The sequence below is a fragment of the Carassius gibelio genome, chromosome A25 (assembly GCF_023724105.1).
Source record: "Carassius gibelio isolate Cgi1373 ecotype wild population from Czech Republic chromosome A25, carGib1.2-hapl.c, whole genome shotgun sequence".
Taxonomy (NCBI): Eukaryota; Metazoa; Chordata; class Actinopteri; order Cypriniformes; family Cyprinidae; genus Carassius; species Carassius gibelio.
In genome coordinates, this window is record NC_068395.1 from 8,521,082 (window position 1) to 8,537,845 (window position 16,764).

Sequence of the window (16,764 nt, forward strand, 5' to 3'; positions counted from 1 at the left end):
CCTCTTGTATAGGTGAAGTTCAGATGTGAATGCTGTGGATTATGATGGACGGTCAGCGCTGCAGGTCACAGCGTCAGAGGGCCATCTGGATGTCATCAAGTTCCTGGTGGAGAACGCAGGGGCAGACTGCACACTCAAGGACAGGTAGCTTTGTCAAAGTCATGTATGATATGACATACTACACATGTGGCATTATAAACCAGCCAACAGGACTGATGTATCATATTGATGTTCATAGGTGGGGAAACATGGACTTACAGGATGCCATGAGATGCGATCAAGACCCTGCCATCCAGAAGAAATACACAGATTATTAAGAGAGTTTATGATTTAATACTAATAACTCATTGGGTGCATTAATTTAAATTTGATATTTACATTCAGCATACACATAGACACGGATTATATTGAGAATGAAGAGGAGGTTATAAAGAGCAGCAGAGACTTGGATGGAAAACATTAGTTGAATTCTGCTGGCAACAGTCCCAGACGACCACTCCCTGCTTACTGAGAATTACTGAAAGAGACTGAAATCTTGTTTTCTCAAGAAATGCTTCAACAGCATGTGTTTACTGATTCAACATTCAAACAGTATAGGAATGAATTTGCTCAAATCCAATTTCATTTTATTTTTGTTGAAGTAGCTGGGTAAACAGCTGAATGCAAATGAATCATGTTTTCATGACAAGGGTATTTTCATAAAGAGCGGGGCACGTTGTCCCACGTTTTATCCATGTTGAAAACAGTTGTGCTGCTTTGAGGATATGTGTGTTTTTCAGGATTATTTGATTAATAGAAACTTTAAAAGAACAGAATTTATCAGAAATAGAAATCTTTTGTAACATTATAAACATCTCTACTGTCACGTTTAAACAATTTAATGCATCCTTGCTGACGGCTGCTGACAATTCAGCTTTACCATCACAGGAATAATTTAAAAAATATATTTAAATAGAAAAGATTTATTGCAAACTATATGTGTCACAGTATTACTGTTTCGGCTGTACATAAATGCAAACCTGATTAACATAAGAGACTTATTTGAATTTTTTTTTTTTTTTAATCTTAATGACTTTTGACTTGTAGTGTATGACACATTTATTCCACTTTTAAAAATTGCAATGTTTTTGGACTGTTTCTGTGTATTATCATTTACATTAATACTTTTTCATAGATTACATGTAGCTGAAAATGCCATTACGTGCTGTTTAGTGCCATGTTCAATTGTGACAATTTACCTGTGACAACATGCTCCATAATTTGTCAATTGGTATTCAATAAACGGTATAATGTACAGAAGCTGAGATATATGCTATACAAAAACTGACTTTCAAAAACATCCTGAGGAAAAAAAAAACTGGAGTAAAAAGTGTGACAACCAGCCCTGGTCTTTCCATATGCAGATATGCTGGTTATTTATGGAAACTTTAATAATATAATACTTTATGTGGGCTAAGGCCTGGAATTCTTGCAGTAGATACAAGCCTGTAGCCGATGAGTGACCTCTAGGACCGTCATAGCTGCAGAATCTCAGCACAGCCCCACCAATCAAATCTGGGCAATGTCCCAAGGTGCAAAATATTGCGACGGACGGAAGAGGGAGGAGAGCAATGTGGACTCACGGGCAGAGATAACCACCCCGACATGTTTGTTCATGTGAAACATTTGGGGACGAACGCGGATTAGAATGTCAGTGGCCGGATTGAAGAAACAATTTCACAAAGCAAGTCAGGTAATTCGAAGCTTTTGTGCGACGATGCAAACAAGATTCATTTCAGTGATCGAGTCATTTCTTTAGAACGATAGCGTACTAATGCTATATGCACGTAACTGCGCTTTAAATCGCGCTGTTAAAGAGTTGTAATACTTTTGTGACACCGCGTTTGTTGGCTGGGTGGATGTTGTAATGACAATGTGGGGGATTCGTGATGATGAACTGTTCTTTTGAATCGGATCATTTCAATGAATCAGTTGAAACAAACCAGAACGAGTCGGACTGAATCGGTCATTGTGGTCCTCTAATAAACAATTTATCGATTAATTGAACGCGAGAAGAACCATATCGAGAAGAGAACTATAGCATAAAATTTACACTTTATTAAAACGTGCAAATCATTTTATCAGAGATGTAAATTAAGTTTTGTACCCTAGTGTGTAAAGTAAATATATTTACGTTGAAGTGAACTGGGACATATTTTAAATTGCAACACCCTTAAAGTTATATCGTTAAAATGCTAGCGATATGTAGAGTGACCAATGACCTAATATATAGGCCTACTTATCATATCAGTGACCGTGGCATGAACCTTGCAGTGACGCAATAACCTCAAGACGTAAAGGATTCACGAATCGGTTTCTTTGAACTGAATCTTTGAAACGATTTGTTCAAAAGAATCGATTCGCGGGCATTAATCGCACTTCGCACAGAGCTACTGCTGCCAGGCTGGGGTGACCTGATATTATGTCCCAATTAATGATATATTACCAAGCTAAAACATACATTGCGTTGGATTATGTATAAATGTTTCGTTCCTGTTTTAAAAAAGAAAGGTTTAAGTGCTTTAGTTCCACACCAGAAATGTGATTAGCCTCCAAATTATGTAATCAAACATGTCCTTCTCACCTTGTGTTTCTGAGGAAGTGTTGAGTTACTGCAGAGGTTTTGAGGCTGAATGTGCCGAAATGAAAACTAGTGGGACAAATGCACATGGGTGTTGTCGGTTTCTTGGATCCAAAGTCCACTTACTATCTGCTATTGTTATTATGCAAGTTTATTGTGGATAATAAAATCTCCTGGAATTTATAATAAATACTGATCATTGACTCCTGGAGGTTTTGTTTACAGTATTAAGGATAGTTTCTAGGTCTCCAAGCCACTAAAGTTTTTTTATTAAAAAGTTTTCAAGGCCACATTTTTTCGATTAATTCCTGGCGGTCTGAATCCTCTTAGTGTTTTGGACGCATTGGCCAAACGATTGACCTTCATAAACAGCTTGGCTTATGAACCACAGGAAACAGATGCTCAGTCATCACAATGTGTTAAAAAAGGCGAGGCTTGTGGATTTCCGGGTTTTGTTTGGAAATGTTGTAGATAGTGGATTGTGCTGCAATCAGATCAGCCGCTCATTATCATATCATTGTTTTATTAACTATTAATAAGGTTATCATGATCACTCTCTGTATTGCCATTAATATTTTATATGTTATGGAGAATATAAATTTGTCCGATTAGTCAAACGTTCATCTGATTCTTTTCATAACTGTCTACTGAATCAGATCAACTTTCTTAACTTATTGCATAAACTTATTTTTTGTCAAGCCCACTCAGCAATAACTGAATTATTATTATTATTATTATTATTATTATTATTTTACCTTTTTGATTATATTTACAGTTGCTAAAGGAAAAGATCAATGGAGTTGAAGGAACAAAACTGGATGAGGAATTCCTCAACATGGAAAGGGTATAAACATCAATCTTTGCAAAATAAAGAAAAAATTCAAGATCTCAGTGCATCAAAATGTCTCTTTTTGTTTTTCTATTTTATTGATTGTTTTATTGTAGAAAACTGATATTACCCACAAACTGATTCTCGACCTTGTTCCAAAAACTATAGGATATCTTCAGCCAAACCCAGGTTTTTATTCATTTAATACAATTTATTATAATATTTATTATAAAAGTGCATTATACAATACATTATAATTTTATGTATGATATATTATTATATATTATAATATTTATTATAACATTTATTGAAATACATTTATGTTTTTTGAATGTTTAGTTAATGTGATTTTGCAGCTGTTGTTATATTTAAGTGATTCTCTTTTGCATTTTTGTTCTTCAAGCATACAGAGCAAAACTCAGCATGCTCAATACAGTGTCCAAAATTCGTGGGCAGGTGAAGGCTGTGGGCTATCCTCAGACAGAGGGCATTCTTGGAGACTGCATGCTGCGCTATGGCAATGAGCTTGGAGCAGAGTCTGGTTTTGGTATGGTTGAGATGAATTAAACGCAATGAATATTAAAATTTTTACTGCTTTAAAAAAATGCCAAAATACAAGTTCTGAGTTTTGCTACAATTGTAGGTTTTGCTCTGCTTGAAATGGGAGAGTCTTTGAAACAAGTAGCCCAGGCAAAAGACTGCATGGATGTCCGAGTGAAACGAACCTTCATTGATCCTCTGCTGTCCCTGCAGCACAAAGAGCTGAAGGAAATCGCGGTCAGTCTGTATGTTGTAAATGAGCACTATATAATTTTGATGATAAAATCAGATTTACTAATGATCAGATTACCTGTCATTTTGTAGATGCATTGGAAGATGTAATGTCGTGATTTGTATGATTTTTAATGTATTCTGAGCATTTAAAGTGGAAATGGAATGTACATAAACACAGCTTTTCTTCTTTTTCTGGTTATCAGTATCATCTGAAAAAACTTGAAGGTCGGCGTCTAGATTTTGATTACAAAAAAAGGCGTAAAGGAAAGATTGCAGACTCCGAAATTAAGAAAGCATTTGAAAAGTTTGAAGAATCCAAAGAACTGGCTGAGAGAAGCATGTTTAATCTCCTAGAGAGAGACGTAAGTTAGTGTGTGTGTGTGTGTGTGTGTGTGTGTGTGTGTGTGTGTGTATATATATATATATATATATATATATATAATTGTATTATTTGTTTTTGCTTATTTGTTTACCCTTTTTTAATTCATAATTTGTTTGACTGTTTTTTTTCTTAGGTACAACGTCTGCAACACCTCTCCGGTCTCTTAGAAGCAGTAATGGACTACCACCGCCAGTCACACCAGATTCTAGAACATCTCAGGAGTAGTTTGCAGAGCAGGTTAGAATCATGATTTCAGCTGTACTTATTTCCTATACTTACCTTGGTTTCATTTAATTTGCCTGCTTATTTTTCACTGTATAAAGGATAGCAGACGCAAGCAATCAACCCAAAAGGGAATTTGCATCTAAATCAGTTGCGAGCACAGTGTGCTACACGGATACTTATGGATTTTCCACATGCTCATCAGGTCAGTCATCAGGTGTGATATTAAGATGTTTGATTACATTAAACAGAAACTGTTCACAAAGATTTTCTGAATGCTCTGCCAGCTGAAATGCTGTATTATGTACCACAGATACTGAGATTACCGAAGCTTTGAGTGAAAAATGTAAGTAATTTTAAATGTGATACACAAACTCTCAGGTTTTGTATCAGGTAGCTGGAAGTACCCCAGCTTGCTTTGCTTTTAATGTCTTTCTTTACCAGATGCAACGGTTGTGGTTCACCCTCCTGACAAAGTCACCATTAAAGCTCAAACAACAGACAGGCCGTCCAGTGACAGTGAGTTGTTGTTGTTTTTTAATTCAGCAGGGATTCTTTAAATTAGTCAAAAGTGACAATAAAGATTTCTGTTTGAATGGAACGCTGTTCTTTTGAACTTTCTTTTCATCAAGGAATCCTGAAAAATATATAATGGTTTCTACAAAATATTAATTAGGTAATTTGAATATTAAATGGTTTTCAACATTGATGAAAATAAGAAATATTGATACTAAAGAGTATGATACTAAAGAATGTAGAAATGACTGCTCAAAATGTTAAACACTCAGAAGTGAACATACATTTGTCACAAATGAGCCACAAAAGTGTCACAAATTTGTGTATGTGATTAGTGAGCTAGAAATAGTCACAGAATCTTTTTTTTTCCAATTAATTTTAAATAATAGTTTAAATATCGATATTTCAGTGTGATCTTAGACTTAATTGTTCTTTAATTTATAAAATATTCATATAATTGAATATAATAGAAACAAGTAATGCTTTCATTTTTATTAAACATTAGAATGTGTCTGTTCCACGATTTTTAACCCTTAAAGGGTTAGTTCACTCAAAAATGAAAATTAGGCCATAAATTACTCACCTTGAAGTCACCCTAGGTGTATATGACTTTCTTCTTTCATACAAATTCAGTCTGTTATTAAAAAAATTGTCTTTGATCTTTCAAGCTGTTTGATGCCACTCAGTGGATGTTGCACTTTGTATCAATTCAAAATAATTTTTATAAAAAGCTAATCCATAAAAATAAAAAAAAGTGTCTTACCTGGCTCCACAAAGGCCTCCTGTAGGGAATTGATGAGTTTTTCTAAGAAAAATATCCATATTAAAAATGTAATGATCACTTTAATCTAGCTTGCACTCAACTGTGTAAAATGGAAGCAGTTCCAGGAGAATGACGTATGAGGTCGGTGTTGTGCATGCAACGTATGTATGAGTCTTGTGAAAACCAACGTTTGTTAACAGGAGCAAAGGAAGCAAAGTTTCCTTACTTTAGCAAAGGAAAACCAGTTTCCTCTTGGCTTATATTGAAGTTCTGAGACCTTCTTCTTTACAAATTCTTGTTTTGTACTTATAATTAGTGACCATTGTTTTGCTTTGATCTCTCCTCTGCATTTCTGCGTCCGTCACTTCTGAGCGGCTCATGCGGAAAGCTGACCTCATAACGTCATTCCCCCTGAACTGCATCGTTTACAACAGTGAGCGCAAGCTAGATTCAAGTGATTATTAAGTTTTGAATATGGCCTTTATTCATCCCCTGGAGCCGTGAGAGAGACTTTTTTTTTTTTATGGATGTGCTTTTTATTAAACTTCTCATTGCAATCCAACACCCGCTGAGTTGCATTAAACAGCTTGAAAGATCAAAGACAATTTTTTAAATAACTCCAACTGGATTCGTCTCAAAGAAGAAAGTCGAATACCTAGGATGACTTCAGGGTGAGTCATTTATGGCTTCATTTTTGGGTGAACTAACCCTTTAACCTTGGGAAAGAAGCTGCATAAATAAAATGTATTTTTCTTCTTGTGTGCTAGATGATAGCGGGCTCCCTTTGGATCAGCCTTGCTGTCAGGCACTTTACAGTTTCCAGCCAGAAAACCAGGGCGAGCTGGGCTTTAAGGAGGGCGACATCATCATTCTGACCAGCCAGATCGATGAAAACTGGTGTGAGGGAATGATCAGAGGGGAGGCTGGCTTATTTCCCATGAACTACATCAAAGTACTTGTACCTCTGCCGCAATGACAGCGGGAAGGCACTGCAGCTGGACAACATGAACTGTGCCAGTTTTTTTAGATTAAAAAAACTTTTCTTTAAATATTATTGATTATTTGATAACGATTAATATGTGAAGCACTTCTGAGCCCATGCTTTATATTTATCTATATTATCACTATGCAAAGTAACGTACCCTGCCTTGTATTCCTTATCTGATTATTTTTTATGAATCTTAAAATGTTAAATAAATATGCTGCTATAAAAAAACACAAGTATCATTTATGTTATACTGTAAGTGCACTATGAATGTTCATATAAATTATAATTTTAATACAATGTGGTCATGGACTGATTAGTTTTACTCTTTTTAAATAGCACTTAAATCGAAAAATTTAATTACTTATCCAAAATTATTTTATTTTTTCTTTGTCTCTCCTTGTGCACTGCATTAAATATTCTAGTACTGTTGGTCTTATTGCAGAATAACTTACGTGTACTTGTATTTAAAAGCACTACAGACATTTGAATGCATATTCCTTGACAGACGTGTTCAACTTTGACACACAAAATAAATGACTTGCCTTCCCCACACAAGATGCGTTGCTGTAATTCCGAATGTTTCCTGTTTTTGAACCCAGCAGCTCGCCGTAGTGGCGGTAACATACTGGAGCAACGGATGTTCAAACTTTATTGATATGAGTTTTACTTTCAAATAAAAGGACTCATCTGTTCAACCACCGTGGATGTATTGTGAAGTTTTTTTACGAGCATGTCCCTTATTTCCCCCCGCACTTTTATAGTCTAAACCAAGGGTAAGTAACGTTAGCTAGCTGTCGCTAATCAGCTGATGAATGCAGAAACTATTAGCACAACATCACGAACAGCAACAAAAAAAGTGCGTATTGGAGAGTTAAAATCTTTTAACGAGCGTTACGGATTCACCCCTAATGTTGATTTTATCAGGATTATCAGTTACAGTCGCTTTTGTTTAACTGAATTTGATTATGCTCTAAATAAAGTTAAAGAAGATTTCATGAACTAGCTGCATTGCCCTTCGGCTAACTTGCATGCAACTTAGTCAAAGTCACTGAGGATATTTTAAGCGTTTGTAAAGGCATAATTCAAACTCTTATAATAATTTAGACTACCAGTAACAACATGTAAAAAGTAAATTGGTGGCTATACAAAACGTTTAAATATTTGCTAACCGATAAAATGACAATAATGACATAATAATGCTTTAAAGTGCAATACTACACGATTGTTTGTCACTATTATTCCTGTACAAGTATTCGGGGCTCATGTCAACAGTGCACGCTGTAGGTCGCGCGCCTGACAGCTGTCCATCTTTTGTCTCCTGGCAGCCGTTGCTATGGAGGACGTCACGCGGCTTGTGTCGTCAGGTGACTGTCTGAAGATCTGGGACTCGAGCTCCATGACAGTGCTGGAGCAGTTCAACCCTCACAGTACCACGCATCCAGTGGCTCAAATGTGCTGGAGCAGCAGCAGTATCCTCTATCACTGTCACATCACTTTAAATCATTATCATCAGCATTCTGTGCATCATTTACCCACAGTAATGTCAGTCATCACTGAGCATGTGTTTGGATCACATAGTTTTGAAGAGATCATTCCAAGTGCAACCATGCTTACCACAGCAAAGTGTGAAATTTCTCTGACTCTGGAGAAAGGTGTAGAAAAACTGTAAAAATAAATAAGTATATAATTCGATTGTATATTATATTGAAATGATAAAACATATTAATATAAATATATTTAAACAAGTAAATGAATAAAAAATATATTGAAATATATAGATAATTATATTTAAATAATTAAATATATATTAAAAACTAGATTCAAATGAATAATAATACATAAAACAGGACAGTATTATAGTCAGTCGAAAAGAAGAATAATTTTCACTTAAGGAACTAAAGATTTTCGGAATAAATGTTTAATTTGCATAGTATACCAATTTAAATTATTAAAAATGTGTCTTTATACATGACAATATATAGCAATTTTAGAATGGGGTCCCTTGCATGAGGAGGATTATATTTAAGGGTCCATGGCATCTCAAAGATGGAAAGCCCCTGAGTTGGACAAACATGGTGCATATTTATTTTTTCATAGATGGAAAGGTGTTTGCCTTGACAGTATTCAGACCAGTACTTGGTCAGTGCCAGCAGTATAGGAGACAAGCTGGTGGTGACCAGTCTCAAGTCATCTCCAGTTCCAGTGATGGAGCTAGGTGAAGGGGTGAGCTGACGACCTTGATATTCAGTTCAATTCAAAGTTTATTTGTATAGCGCTTTTTTACTATACTAATCATTGCAAAGCAACTTTACAGAAAATTTAGTTTCTAGAAATATTTAGTAGTAGCAGCTTGTAAGTGGTGACTGTCAGTTTATGTGCATATGATATCTTCTTCCTATCTAAATATATCTTGGTTATGTATGTTTCATACTGGCCTCCTGTTTGTAGAAAAGGCAAACCCGTGTTAGTCTGAACTCCACGTCACAGTTCCTGGTCAGCGGAGGACTGGATAACACGGTTAATATCTGGGACCTAAAGACGAAAAGGTTGCACCGAAGCCTTAAGGTATCATATGGTCACAAACATATTTTACACATGTTTGAAATTTTCGAAGGACATTCAGTTTGTTGGAAGTATGTTCTTCCATGAAGATAAAATACAACAACAAAATGGCCCCAAAATAGACGGTTCCTAATCCATCCTGTTCCATGTCTCTTTTTGTGTAGGACCACAAGGAGGAAGTGACATGTGTGTCTTTTAATGGAGGTGATAGCTACACAGCATCAGGCTCAACTAGTGGAGATATCATCCTTCACAGCATCACAACCAACTTGTCCAGCAAACCCTTTGGTCATGGGCCAAATGTGGTGAGTGTGACCTTTTTAGTCTTACAAAATATAGTGAGTGAACTAAACTAAACTAGATGTTTTAACTGTCCTCAGTTCAGTTTAGTTTTGTATAAATTAGAAATATTGCTACTGTAATATTTCACTGTAAATTAAAGAAATGGAGCATCTGAGAAAAAAACTTTACTTTATTTTACAGACCAACTGTCTTAATTTCTTCAGTTTCAAATGTTCAGCCATCTAGATTTTATTTTGGTGATTTGATTTCGATTAATCAGGTAGCCCTAGTTTAAAAAACAACGTGATCTCTCTTCAGCCCATTCATGATCTGAGGTACTCGCTGGTGAAGAGGTCTCTGCTGGGCACGGTGTCTGACTGTGGCTCTGTAGCGCTCTGGGATGCTAACACTCAAAAGGAGCTGCACTTGTTCGAGGGGGCGCACAAAGCCCCATGTTCAGGGTTGGCCTTCTCTCCGGCCAATGATTTACTCTTCATCACTGTGGGGCTTGATAAGAAGATTGTCTGCTATGACACCTCCAGCAAAATGTAAGAGAAAACATCACATTTAATAAGCAGTTTGAACACTGGAGTTTGGTTTTGATTTGTTTATCGATTTAATGTCTATAATCTCCACAGGGTGTTTCGTAATAAGCAGGTGGAGTCTCCGCTCACAGCCATTGATTTTACTCCAGATGGAGCTGGACTGGTGGTGGGCTCAACACAGGGCAGAATTTATCTGTACGATTTGAGAAACCTCAGTGCGCCGGTCAAAATCACCACGGCTCACAAGACGTCAGTGACTTGCATCCGCTTCCAGAACTCCACCTGCAAGTTAAAGGTACGGCTCTCTATTATTTGTACAGAACCAATCCTCGGTTTCATGTGAGGTTGTGTGTTTGTTTCCATTAAACTAACCCATTTCCTTATCATTCAAAATGTGGGGCTAAAGAATATCATGCAAACATTTGTTTATTTAATTGTTTGTTTGTTTGTAACTTCTTATATAGCTTTAAAATTCTGATAGCGAATATATTTTAATTGATTGTATTAGTATGTATCATGCAGTGTTTTGTGTGAAATTCATTTTATTTAATTAGTTTGAATTAATTAATATTTAGTTATTCTCATTTTTATTAATGCAATATTTTTATTTAACTTACATTTTTGCTATATCCGATATATAGTTTTGATTAAAGATGCAGTAACATGCATTTTATGAAATAATTGAAATTGGAATTGAAACAATTAACTTAAATTTGAATGCATGGTTTTCTTATTTTATTTATTCATTTTTATAATTTTGTAACATCTGATGAATTAAACAAATGTTGCTCCTACATTGAACTATTCAAGATTATTGCAACAGACTCTGGTTATAAGTGATATGAAAAACCAGCTCTGTTTCCACAGTCCACTAAAACATCCAGCAAGACTTCTCAATCAAATAAGAGGATCTCAGCTAAACTGGACATCCAGCAGACGGGACCCTCCACTCCAGCATCTACACTCCCACCCAGTGTTCCTGGCTCTGAATTTCCTGGTGATGGACAAGCCCAAGTCACAGGTCAACATTCTTTATTGTCCTTAGAAGGTTTTATTCCTTATTCAGTCATATTTGGTTAGCTCGTTTAGTATTAGAAAGCCCTGTTTACATCGTTTGTAACAGTTTTACAGATACTGAATGTTTTGCTTTTATAGGTTCTGCTGGTGAGGTGTTCTCCAGAGAGGCGGAGGGTCAGCACAGTCATGCAAATGTGGAGAAATTTAGCAGCATCGGTCGGAACAGCCTAAACCTGGATATTTTCTCCCCTCTAAATGATGGTAAGATCACTTCTTTTTCATTGTTATTAATGTATTGTCCATGTTTTTTTTCTTTATCTTCATCTGTCTTCTCTTTTTATGGTCCCTTTCTGGGCTTTTGCATCCTCTCTACAGGTTTCAAAACACATGGCTTGGCTGAAACTCCAACTTCAAGAAATGGTGAGTATTTCTTTATTATTTTCAGTCATAAATGGCAAAATGTAAGAGATTACGGTTGTTGTATATTTATTACATGGCTAAATGGTTTTTTGCCATTTTTCTCTTGTGTCTAGGAGGCAGTACAGATATGTTCTCGAGGGAAGGGGAAGGCCAGCACAGCACAGACCGGTTCAGAGTCGGCCGAAACAGCTTGGACATCTTTTCACCTGTACGAGATGGTGAGGCAACTTTTCCAACCGGTCTTTCACAGCTCTGCTCACTACATTTAATATATATAGACTACTCTAGGTAGATTTTTTCTTTTATTTGTTGATTTTATTACATTTAAAATAACTGTTTTTGTAATATATTTTAAAATGTAATGTATTACTGTAATGCAACGTAGAAATTTCTGCAGTTATTACTCCAGTCTTCAGTATCACACGATCATTCTAATATGCTGTTTGTCACTCAAGAAAAATTTCTTAATATTATCATTATTGAAAACAGTTGTGCTGCTTAATGTTTTTGTTGAAACCAGGATACATTTTTTTAATGTGATGCTTCTATTTTCAGCAGCATTTTAAATATAACATTATTTTTTTAAAAAAATCATTAAAATATTAATTAAAAAGGTTACTTATTCCACAGACATATATATTTGCTTTACTAATTGTTTGCTGATTATCTCTTTAGAGTATAAAGGGCAAAGACTGAGTGATGTATCAAGTGGGAAAAAAGGCAAGTTTGTATAAACTATATATATCAGCTGTAATGAGCATGATAAGAACAATGAAATAACAAGGTTTCATTGACGTTTACCAACATTAGCATTTCCTGTGTTACTAGACTTTGAATACCTACCTCATTTTCCTGGAGGCTCGTCCCAGAGGATGACACCCTTGGGCACTCCAGTCAGTCGCTGCTACAGTCCCTCTGTGGTTCAGACTCCTCCACCAATCAGAGAGGAGGAGCCCATCACTACCCCACCACAACAGACTGATTTACTGAACGGCAACAAGGTCCAACTCATTTTGTTTATCATCCAACATTTTTTTGTATTGAGAAATTCAGCTTTTTTTCTGGATTATTGACAGGTGGAGAAGAAGAATGTCCTCCAGCAGGACTTTGATGTCATAACCACGCCCTCTGCTGCTCAGAGCACACGTGTCCAGTCCGTGCAGCCGTTCAACACACCTGAGCCCAGTCAGAGGAGAGATCTGCCCTCCCAGCTCATCTATGACTCGCCAGTCAGCGGATCTCCTTCTGCTGCTGCACCAGGTGTGTTTGAATGGGCCACCATTACATTAAAAGTTGCTTTAGGCTGTGTTTACATTGACACAATGTATTGACACACGTTTTCTTGCTCACATCTTACATGGATCAGAATTGAATGTAAACAGGAGGGCCAAAAAATCAGATATGGTCAAATGATCGGATATGTGCATTAAGATTTGCGGTGACACAGTGAGTGACGGATGTTTTGACCTCAATCTCCCGCTCCAGCGGCAGCAGCAGCAGTCGAATCTGGAGCTGAGGGCCGTGGAGCTCCACTAACCTCTGTTCAGATGAGCTTTGTCCGTAATATGATCAATGAGGCACTCGAGGACTTCAGGTGAGTTAACAGATTTCTTAAGAATAATCTAGAGATCACTTTATATTTAAAATGACATCTCTAATTGTAATATATTTTCAAGTTTAATATGTTTTTGTGACCGAAGTTGAATTTTCAGCATCGTTGCTCCAGTCTTCAGTCACATGATCCTCTAGAAATAATTTTAATTTGCTGATTTGATGCTCAAGAAACATGAAGTATTATTATCAGTGTTGAAAACAGTTGTGCTGCTTAGTAGTTTTGTAGAAACAAGGCTGCATTTTATCTTTATTCTTTGATAATTGGAAAGTTAAAAAGAACAGCAATTATTTGAAATCAAAATCTTTTGTCACTTTTGTACAATTTAAAGGTGCTGTAGGGAACTTTTGTAAAAAAAAAATATTTTTTACATATTTATTAAACCTGTCATTATGTCCTGACAGTAGAATATGAGACAGATAATCTGTGAAAAAAATCAAGCTCCTCTGGCTCCTCCCAGTGGTCCTATTGCCATTTGCAGAAACTCCATCACTCCCGGTAAAAAACAACCAATCAGAGCTGCGGTCCATAACTTCGTTTGTGTTCAAAATGTAGAAAAATGAACATAATAAGCGAGTACACCATGAATCCATTTTCCAAACCGTGTTTTTGGCTTGTCCTGAATCACTAGGGTGCACCTATAATAAGTGTTTATATTCAGACTATTTTAGATTGCTTCGGGGGTACCGCGGTGGAATAACCCAGTACCTTTGTGATTCTTCATAGACATAAACAGAGAGAAGTAGTTCCGGCTACGATGTTCTTCCGCAAGACGCAAGCAGTTCTGTTTATTAACCGCTAGAGCGTCAAACGTTCCCTACTGCAGCTTTAAAGCTTCCTTGCTGAATGAAAGTAGTAATTTCTTTAGAAAATAAAATAAATGCCCCAAAACTATTAAACAGTTTTGTATACATCAACGTTATTATAGTTAACAAAAAACAACAAACATTAAATAAAAAGTTATTGTATTTCAGTTCGTTGTCAAGGAAACATTTCTTCTTTTCATTTATTTTAAGTTGAACTAAAACACCTAAAATTTAAATAAAAACGAATAAACACTATGTAGACAAAAAAAAGATAAAACCCCAACAAATTTAAAACTAACAAAATAAAGTTTACATTTTTACATTTATAAAAAAAAAAGAAATTCAAACTATTAATAAAATCAACAGTAGTATCTCTATGATACAAAAATAACACTAGATTGTTTGTGGGTATATAAACACACAATTTATACATATATATACGATATATACAACATTGCATAAAAAATATACACTGTATTTTTACTTATAAAATACATAAATACAAAAGTTCATTATGTTTTCATCACAGTGATTTAGTCATTAATGACTGTTCTTGTTTCCTCAGGGACACATGTCATAGAGACATTATCAATCTACAGGTGGAGATGGTTCGGCAGTTCTATATTCAGCTGGTACATTTGTTATTTATTAAAATTAACATTTTACTGGCTTACTAGCTTACTTTTTTTTACTGTTATTACACCAATTTAATCATGGCACTCATCTTTTCCAGAATGAAATCCACGGTATGATCGAGAAGTCCTCTGTTAACGACTCACTCATCGAGGAGATAGAAAGACTGAGACAGGAAAACAAACAACTACGAGCCAATTATTAAATATATCTGTAGACACGCATCTCCCACTGCAGCAATCCGTGAATACGGTCCAGAATCAGAGAGAACAGAGAGAAGCTCCCGTTTCTACTAGTGCCTTCACTCTGCAGACCGCCGCTCACAGTCTGCTCCTCTGTTTGTCATACTGGCACACACTTTTGTATTTGTTTCAGGCCATAAAGGTTGTTTTTGTAAGATTTCTATGCCTTAAAATCAAATAGCAAGGAAGAGAACACACTTAAAGTTTTTTTTTTTCCAAGGTGTGTATTTCATATGTTCTAGTTTACAGGGAAAAAATGCATGTATTGGCAATTAAGATGTGAAATGCATGAATGTTGTAGAGTTGAAGAAGCATCTCATTATGAATTTTGCCACGATGGATTGTGCTCCTCTGTAAAAGCTGTCCAGATTAGTTTTGCAAATCACATGCCAAAAATGAAAGGACACTGGTGATGTGTAAGAGTAGGTAGATGTATGTATTTTGCAACTCACAAATGTGTGTATTGGAGATTATTTTTGAATGCCCTTGCTTCAATAACCTTTGGTATTGGTTTCATATGCTTTTGGCAGCACATTTGCCAACAAAAATCAAATGACTATCTCAAAACCATTATCTGTACACTGTGCTCCTAATCCACAATTATAAGGTGTCTTCCTATAGACTGATCTAAATCATTTCTGCATTCATATGTAGCTGTGTTTTGTTTTCTTTCTGTTTCATTACAAGCATGGCATAAGATGATTGCGTTTGGTGTGGTGTTACCTGGAAGACTTTTATTTTAAAATACCTAAATTTGTCTGTGGCCAGAAAGTCATATTTTTTAATAAATATAATATACAGTTATACTGTGATTGTTTTCACCGTGTCTAAAGGGTAATATGAGACAAGTAGAAAAACAAGGCTTGTATCTTTGTTTCAGTAATATAATATAAAGCTTAGCATTATATAGTCTAGCAACTGAAGATGTTTTTATTCACCTTCTACTTTGAAAAAAACTTCGGCTGAGTGAATATCTTAATCTTAATTATACAATCTATGATTCACACACTTGTGTGTATAGTATTATATTTAGTGTATAGTTTTTGTAGCAAAAAAATAAATAAAAATCCTAAAAATTACCTTGAAAAATAAACCAAGACTGAACAAACTTAAAATTGACAACTAGCCCTGATCTGCCCAAAATTTACTAACTATATGAAGTCATAGTCATCATCTATAATAAGAGAATAGACGAAATAAAATCCCCTATACTGCACATATCTGTGACTCCAGGCATTAGAGATTCATAATCCTGTGTTCTGATTTTTCTGCTTGTTGCTGTTTTTTTGGACGGGAGTATCTGAAAGGAGGCGACTATTTCAGAGACAGACTGTGGGCTGCGTTTGCCAAGAAGAATAAAGATGTGCACGACCCCGAGAAGATCAAAGAGCTCATCAGTCGAGGAGAATTCGTGGTAAAAGAGCTCAAGGCCCTCTATTACCTCTGGAAGAGATATTACGAAATGAGTGAATAAAATCTCTTGCTACATGGCATGCTTCCTGAAATTTATATAAACAATAGAATGACAGCAACATGTATTCTCCCAATTAT

At 35.7% G+C, this 16,764-nt stretch overlaps 2 protein-coding genes across 3 annotated transcripts; both read left to right on the forward strand.

Annotated features, from left to right (window-relative positions):
- Window positions 1-1,565: 1,565 nt before the first annotated feature.
- Window positions 1,566-7,649, forward strand: LOC127947051 (endophilin-A3-like). The gene is made up of 11 exons (XM_052543956.1): window positions 1,566-1,732; window positions 3,396-3,464; window positions 3,566-3,638; window positions 3,853-3,996; window positions 4,093-4,226; window positions 4,427-4,585; window positions 4,739-4,842; window positions 4,929-5,032; window positions 5,141-5,173; window positions 5,272-5,346; window positions 6,874-7,649. The coding sequence occupies exons 1-11, from the start codon at window positions 1,688-1,690 to the stop codon at window positions 7,080-7,082; spliced, it is 1,149 nt and encodes a 382-aa protein (XP_052399916.1). The 5' UTR covers window positions 1,566-1,687; the 3' UTR covers window positions 7,083-7,649.
- Window positions 7,650-7,718: 69 nt separating this feature from the next.
- Window positions 7,719-16,017, forward strand: LOC127947050 (protein NEDD1-like). 2 transcript variants are annotated; one of them, XM_052543954.1, is made up of 16 exons: window positions 7,719-7,867; window positions 8,420-8,563; window positions 9,223-9,317; window positions 9,543-9,659; window positions 9,821-9,961; window positions 10,257-10,486; window positions 10,577-10,778; window positions 11,351-11,504; window positions 11,639-11,761; window positions 11,876-11,920; window positions 12,034-12,138; window positions 12,749-12,921; window positions 12,997-13,180; window positions 13,406-13,514; window positions 14,904-14,970; window positions 15,072-16,017. In XM_052543954.1, exons 2-16 carry the CDS (start codon window positions 8,428-8,430, stop codon window positions 15,174-15,176), a joined length of 1,986 nt encoding a protein of 661 aa, XP_052399914.1. In that variant the 5' UTR covers window positions 7,719-7,867; window positions 8,420-8,427; the 3' UTR covers window positions 15,177-16,017. The 2 variants fall into 2 exon arrangements, with proteins under 2 accessions (XP_052399914.1, XP_052399915.1); XM_052543955.1 differs by lacking the exons at window positions 13,406-13,514; window positions 14,904-14,970; window positions 15,072-16,017 and adding an exon at window positions 13,287-13,398.
- The last annotated feature ends 747 nt before the right edge of the window (window positions 16,018-16,764 follow it).